Source organism: Engraulis encrasicolus, chromosome 7 (assembly GCF_034702125.1).
Source record: "Engraulis encrasicolus isolate BLACKSEA-1 chromosome 7, IST_EnEncr_1.0, whole genome shotgun sequence".
Taxonomy (NCBI): domain Eukaryota; kingdom Metazoa; phylum Chordata; class Actinopteri; order Clupeiformes; family Engraulidae; genus Engraulis; species Engraulis encrasicolus.
Window position 1 is genome coordinate 18,144,710 of NC_085863.1, and position 6,649 is coordinate 18,151,358.

General features: G+C 44.9%; 1 protein-coding gene across 1 annotated transcript; it reads right to left on the reverse strand.

Annotated features, from left to right (window-relative positions):
* Window positions 1-369: 369 nt before the first annotated feature.
* On the reverse strand, window positions 370-6,354 carry LOC134452557 (dehydrogenase/reductase SDR family member 13-like). The gene is made up of 5 exons (XM_063203015.1): window positions 6,012-6,354; window positions 5,640-5,758; window positions 4,215-4,338; window positions 3,456-3,785; window positions 370-2,353 (listed from the first exon to the last, which is right to left on the reverse strand). Exons 1-5 carry the CDS (start codon window positions 6,139-6,141, stop codon window positions 2,094-2,096), a joined length of 963 nt encoding a protein of 320 aa, XP_063059085.1. The 5' UTR covers window positions 6,142-6,354; the 3' UTR covers window positions 370-2,093.
* Between the last annotated feature and the right edge of the window lie 295 nt (window positions 6,355-6,649).

Genomic DNA, 6,649 nt, shown 5'->3' on the forward strand with positions numbered 1-6,649 from the left:
AGGATTTTGAGATTTTAGTTGTTTCATTAACTATGTGGGTATGTTAGAGCTGAATGAACACATTCCAATGCAAGGGGAGGGTCTTAGCTTTTAAATGTAACTCATTTCATGTTTGTATGTGCTTCGGAGGCTGAGCTATTTAGGATTTAATATTCAGAGGGCACCCTTTCCCAAAAAGGGCTCCGGACAAAATGGGTTAAAGGAACAGCATTGTGCACCAACAGGAAAAAGACATTCCTTTAGAGATTGTAGACAGTGACGTGTTCCTCGTGTCCAAGTCAGTGGAGCAAGGCATGGTGTGGCATGGACCTTGAGTATGTGTGTTCCATCCATACATAAATTGCAGATATTGGCTGATTTACGTAATACTAAAGATGTCAATCTAAAAATATGTAAATGTAAATCTTAAGATGTAATTCTAGGCTAGGCCTACCTCTGCTGAATATTAAATATAGTTGTATTGTATAACCCCACAGTGTTGGCCTAGTGCCTAAGCACGTTTGTTTGTTGCCTAAGCACGTTTCAGAGAAGTGTAGTAGCAAAACAATGAGTGCAGTCTTATAACGTTTAGTATTTCACTCATGCCCAAAAAGGCTTTCTTTATTCTTTGTTGGTGGTTGAGTTGGCCTGTTTTTGAAGCTATTTGAACATTCAATAACTTTTAGCATTTCTAATTGGCTGTGGTGCTGCCCAGCTGTCTTACCTCTAATATCCACTAGGGGGCATCCTCTCAACATGGGCAGCAGAGCCGTTGATGTAATAGCAGTGTGTAGGATGTAGGATTGTAACCAGAGTAAGCGTTATAATTATGCTACAAGTGCAACTATGCTGTAAGTTCTCAAATGTCATGACTATTTACCATGTAATAAACTAACATTTACGGGTCTGACTTAAGTGTACCCAGTGACAATGAATAAATTGATGGTGGTGGTGAATATTCATGAAAAAATTGAATTCCTGAATGGACGGCAATACATTCTGGAAAGAAAGTACTAAAAATATCTCATACTCTACCTTTAAGTTCAGAGAGACACCGTCTCTTATAGAGGACAAAAGAGACAGGGCCTGCATTGCTGAACATGCTGTGTCTTGCTATAACCCATCAAGCACAACACAATGAATTCAGAACAGAAGTTCCTTTGATGTATCACGTTACAAGTTGATGATTATCCACTGAAAAGAAATTTCAAAACACATTTTTAAGTTTGGAAAAAAAATACAGGTGGATAGACCAGGAGTACACTAAATGATGGTGAAGTCAGCAATTTTCGAAGGAAAAACAAGGTAATGTCCCCAACTCTAAACTTTGCCATTTGGGCACCTTATTACAATGGCCCCAGTCCACAGTCCCTTCCCTCCAAATTGCCCTCTCTGACGACATCAAAGACATTTCAACATGACCTCCACCTTGCCATTGACCTTGCAGTCAGCAAAGCAGTTCGTCTCTCTGCGCCATAAGAGTTAAGCTGGAAACAACTGGATTTTTGAAGGTGCTTGCATACAACAAACCTCTTTTGACAAAGATGAGACCGCAAGAATCTTCACACAGAGCTCCATTCCACTATGTCCTCCGTCCCGTCCGGGGGATGACGTACTGAGGTCACCAGGGCCCCATGTAGGCTATATAAGGGGCCCACACAGTTTGATTTATATAGATATAATGACTGGGGGGGTATTGGAGTTGATTGTACATAGGCAAAGATTTTCTCAGTCCTAAAAGACCGTCTCTGACATAGGACCCCCACAAATTGCTGCTACACCCTCCATCCACCCTGTCCTCAGTCCATCCAGCCACCCTGGCCTCTGTCCATCCCTCAGTGCATTTGTTAAGTAGAGGAGACATGCTCACACTATCGTATACTGAAAAATGCAGATTTTGACTGGGTGCTGAATCCCAGAAAAAACACAGATGAATGAAGGCAGCGAAGAACAGCCCTCTTCAGATTTTTGCTTGGTGAATAAACAGAGAAAAATCTGAGGAGTGCTGTCCTTCGCTTCCTTCATTAATGTAGGAGTAAGCAGTAGGCGAACAGTAGGCAAAATGTACAGGTAGGCGAAATGTGGTCTATCCTTCGTTTCCTTCCTTCCATCCTTCAGGACAGCCCGCAGAAGCGCTCGCTCAGCTCCCAGAGCTTCTTGGCGGCCGCGTCGTCCGTGCCCTTGGGGTCGGGCTGGTCCAGGCCGCACCGGGAGAAGTAGCGTCCGCTCAGCGGCTCGATGCCCTCCGCCAGGGCGCAGTGCAGCGTGGTCTGGGCGCCCCCCTCCACGCTGGCGAAGAACAGCACGCCCAGCAGCTGCCAAAGCCTGTGCCACAGGGCTGCCCCGTGTCGGGCGATGCCCGTCCCGATCACGCCTGTTGGACAGACACAGGGACAAAAAAAAAAAAATATATATATATATATATATATATCAGGGCTTGACAATAACTTTTTTTCACTCACCAGCCACTGTGGCTAGTTGTTTTCCCGGTTCACTAGCCATTCAGCTATTCCACAAGCCACACATTTTATATTGTTTTTTTTCCCTTTGTCACGATAGTGTACATCTAACCTCAGAAGATAAGGTGCTAAAGCAAGATAAGTGTTTTGCTTTCTTCATGGAAGTATATCAAGGACATAGAAACTGAGTTACTGAGCTTTTTCTTTAACTTAGCCTACATACAAACAATTGATACAAAAGGGGCAAACAACAGAATACCTGTATATGTTATTATGATGCTTAAGTCATACTAAGGAAGCTGCCAGCCAACTTGGCTAGTGACACTGAAAGTATTATTAGCCATAGACAAGTTTTACCAGCATTTGGCTGGTTGGCAGGTGCCAGTGTCAAGCCCTGATATATATATATATACACAGTATATGACACACTAAGGGGATTTGGTTTCAAATTGAAGGGGACAAAAAACATGCATGTAATGCACATATACTACAAGCACATGTAGACCTACACAAACACAAACGTGGGCAAACAGCTAGATTTCAAAATTTGTCTATGCAAGATTGAGATATCGGTAGGCTACTGTGCTCTTTTAGGCAGAAGATTCAACATGGCTTATTTGGTAAGTACTGCGCATAGCAAGCAATGCTCTACAGCAGAGCTGTGATGTTTGAGGTTTGTGGTTCAATGGCAGTCATGGGTAATTCGTTAGGATGTCAGACTTGTAGCCCAAAGGTTGCCAGTTCAACTCCCGACCCACCAGGTTGGTGGGGGGAGTAATTAACCTGTACTCTCCCCCATCCTCCTCCATGACTGAGGTACCCTGAGCATGGCACCGTCCCGCTGCACTGCTACCTTGGGGCGCCATTGGGGGCTGCCCCCTTTCACGGGTGAGGCATGAATTCAATTTTTGCTGTATGCGGTGTGCAGTGAACACTTGTGTGCTGTGGAGTGTTGTGTCACAATGGCAATGGGAGTTGCAGTTTCCCATTTGGGCTTTCATAGAATCCATCACTGACCTGGGTGTAGAGAATAGCAGGTCACATCTGTCCCTTGCAGTCTTTTGGCCAGCTCATGTGTGAAGAGCACATTGCACAGCTTGCTGTGACAGTAGACGGCTAACACATCAATTCCCGAGTACCCGGCGGGCAGGAGGTCTCGATGGGTACTGAGGCAGTTAAAGTCGATGTTCCCCTTCCGATGGCCGGCCGAGGACACGTTGACAATTCTGCTGGGGCCGCACTCTTTCAGGCGGTCCAGCAGCAAGTGGGTTAACAGGAAATGCCCCAGGTGATTGACAGCAAAGATTATTCCGAAGCCCTCCTCCGTCTTTCCGTCTATTGCAATCCCTGCATTAGAAAGCGTGTGTCAAGAGAATGAAAATAAGCCAAGTATATAAGTAAGTTTTTACCGTTACACTTTATATTAATGGTTCACTATTACAGTGCATCTACCACATTAGGTACAGTGTAATAGTGTAACAATATAGTACCATATAATACAAGTGCAACACCATGTACCAATTTTGTACTTACAGTTAGGGTTAGGGTTAGGGTTGGTACATCGTATTTCACTGGTATTACATGGTATTAAATATTGTTACACTGGTTATTACACTGTACCTAATGTGGTAGATCCACTGTAATAGTGAACCATTAAAATAAAGTGTTACCGTTTTTACTTACAGGAAATATTAAAACAAATAATTAAATATTAATCAATTAAAATCAATTCATCAAAATAAATAAACACACAAATAAAACAAACAAGTTCTGTACCTGCGTTGTTGATGAGGATATCGAGCCGCTGCTCTCTTTTGAGGAAGCTCTCAGCAAAGGTCCGCACTGAGCTCAGTTTGGCCAGATCCAGGTGCATGTACAGCACTTCATTACTTCCACTCATCTAGGAGAAAAATGGTAAATGGTAAATGGACTGCATTTATATAGCGCCTTTCCACTCCTTCAAGCACTCAAAGCACTTTACATTGTATGCCTCACATTCACCCATTCACACACACATTCACACACCGGTGGCCGTGGCTGCCACGCAGGGTACCACCCTGCCACCAGGAGCAACTTGGGGTGAAGTATCTTGCTCAAGGACACAACGATGGAGTCAGGCCGAGTGGGGCTCGAACCTGCCGAACGGCTCCTCTACCACCTGAGCTACCACCGCCCCAGAAAGACAGAAAGAAAGACAGCAGTTTAGAGACAGGAGGCAGATAGTAATCGTACTCAGCAAGGAAGCTTGTCTCTGCATTTTGGCCTTTTGGCATAACCAGCACCAGCCTGATGTGACAAAGATTACTTCTAAAGCCACTTAATTTAAGTTGTGATAGGCCAGAGTCTCTGCCTGATGAAGGTCTAAGGACCGAAAGCTTGCAAGTCAAGTAAAGCTTCTTTGCACAAAAATAGACGATTGTCTTCTTTTCATACAGAAAGCCACTTAATTAAAATCACCCCCAGTGGCACGCAGTAGGTTTAGTTTAGTTGATTAAGGTTTAGTTGGCAAATTACCATAGTACTACTCTACTATGTCATAACAGAGGGCCTTTCACACACACACACACACACACACACACACACACACACACACACACACACACACACACACACACACACACACACACACACACACACACACACACACACACACACACACACACACACACACACACACATACAAACACACGCGCGCATGCGCATCTAGAGTTGACCAGAGGCCCAGGTTGTCATTTCTGACTGCTCCTGTATGGTTCTGTATGGTCTTTTATGATCCTGTGTCACCATTCTGTCAAGGCTATGTCAGTGGTTATCAGGTTATCTGCAATACATAACGTGTAAGGTTGTGTTTCGCCCTCCTGCTCAGGTTATCTATGGGTGCATTCCAATATGTGGACTTCCGTCCTCCCTTGCTCACTTGCCTGCTTGTGACCTCATGATGACGTCATCAACGACAGAAATTTTATTCGATAGCTTGCGAAAGCACAATCCTAATGTAATTTCCTTATTTGCAATTGGGATGGTGAATGAAGAACAGTTCCCCCAAAATTGTTGTGGCTAGGCTGACAGCGGGGAAACTTAATTGTTTTCTCCACGGAGGCGGGGCGTCAGCAACATGCGAGTCCACAAGCACAAGTGGAGGACGGAAGTCTGCATATTGAAATGCACACTATGATGCTAGTGTGACAGTTATTTCCTCACCTGTTTGATGTCTGCTACGGCTGCCTCAGCTCTCTGCTGATCCCTGCAGGCAAGAATGACTCTGGCGCCCCTTCTGGCCAAGTCCAGCGCTGTGTGCTTCCCAATACCAGCATTGGACCCTGTGGCGAGCAGAGCCAGACGACATAGCAGTAGTGACACTCAAAGTATTGCCCAGCACAGACAGCAGACTGAGTCATTACAAATCCGGTGCAACAATAGGACACAAACATTTCATGTAGGCTACATTAGGCAGATTAAGCAGATTCAAAACAAACATCTATCTGTTCTTAACAGTCTGATTTTGGACGATGCTTTAACAAACTTCTAAAAAGTAAGTGTTCTTATTCAGTACGCTTATGCTAAAAGACTTACCAGTTATGATCACAGTTTTCCCATGCAGTTGAGTTTTAGACTTGCACATTGGCAGTTTGAAGAAACAATGATGCAAAATGAAGCATGTTATTAGAACTCCAACAAGAGTGAGAATGAGAAATGCAAACATGTCTTCCTGTGTCGAGAAACAGATGCCTCTCGGCTCGCTGTTCGCTCTGTACTGCTCAAACACACACACACACCACCCACACACACACCACCCACACACACAGAGTCAGCTGCTCACCCGGGGGCGGGATTTAAGTCCTGTGGTCGAGCACTCCAGGAAAGGAGGAAGCGGAATGGAACACAACACAGCCTCTTTCTCAATCTCTGCCCTGCACAATCAATGAAGCCATTCACTGACCGTTGCTCCCTCTCTCCTCTCCATAGCTGTGCCTTTAGCTGCTAAAGTATGCAGGGGCTGGCTGACTAGCCGAGCACAAAGAGGAGAAGAACACACAAGCAGGTCACTTGGTGCTCTGCAGTCTCTCTCTCTCTCTCTCTCTCTCTCTCTCTCTCTCTCTCTCTCTCTCTCTCTCTCTCTCTCTCTCTCTCTCTCTCTCTCTCTCCCTCTCTCTCTCTCTCTCTCTCTCTCTCTCTCTCTCTCTCTCTCTCTCTCTCTCTCTCTCTCTCTC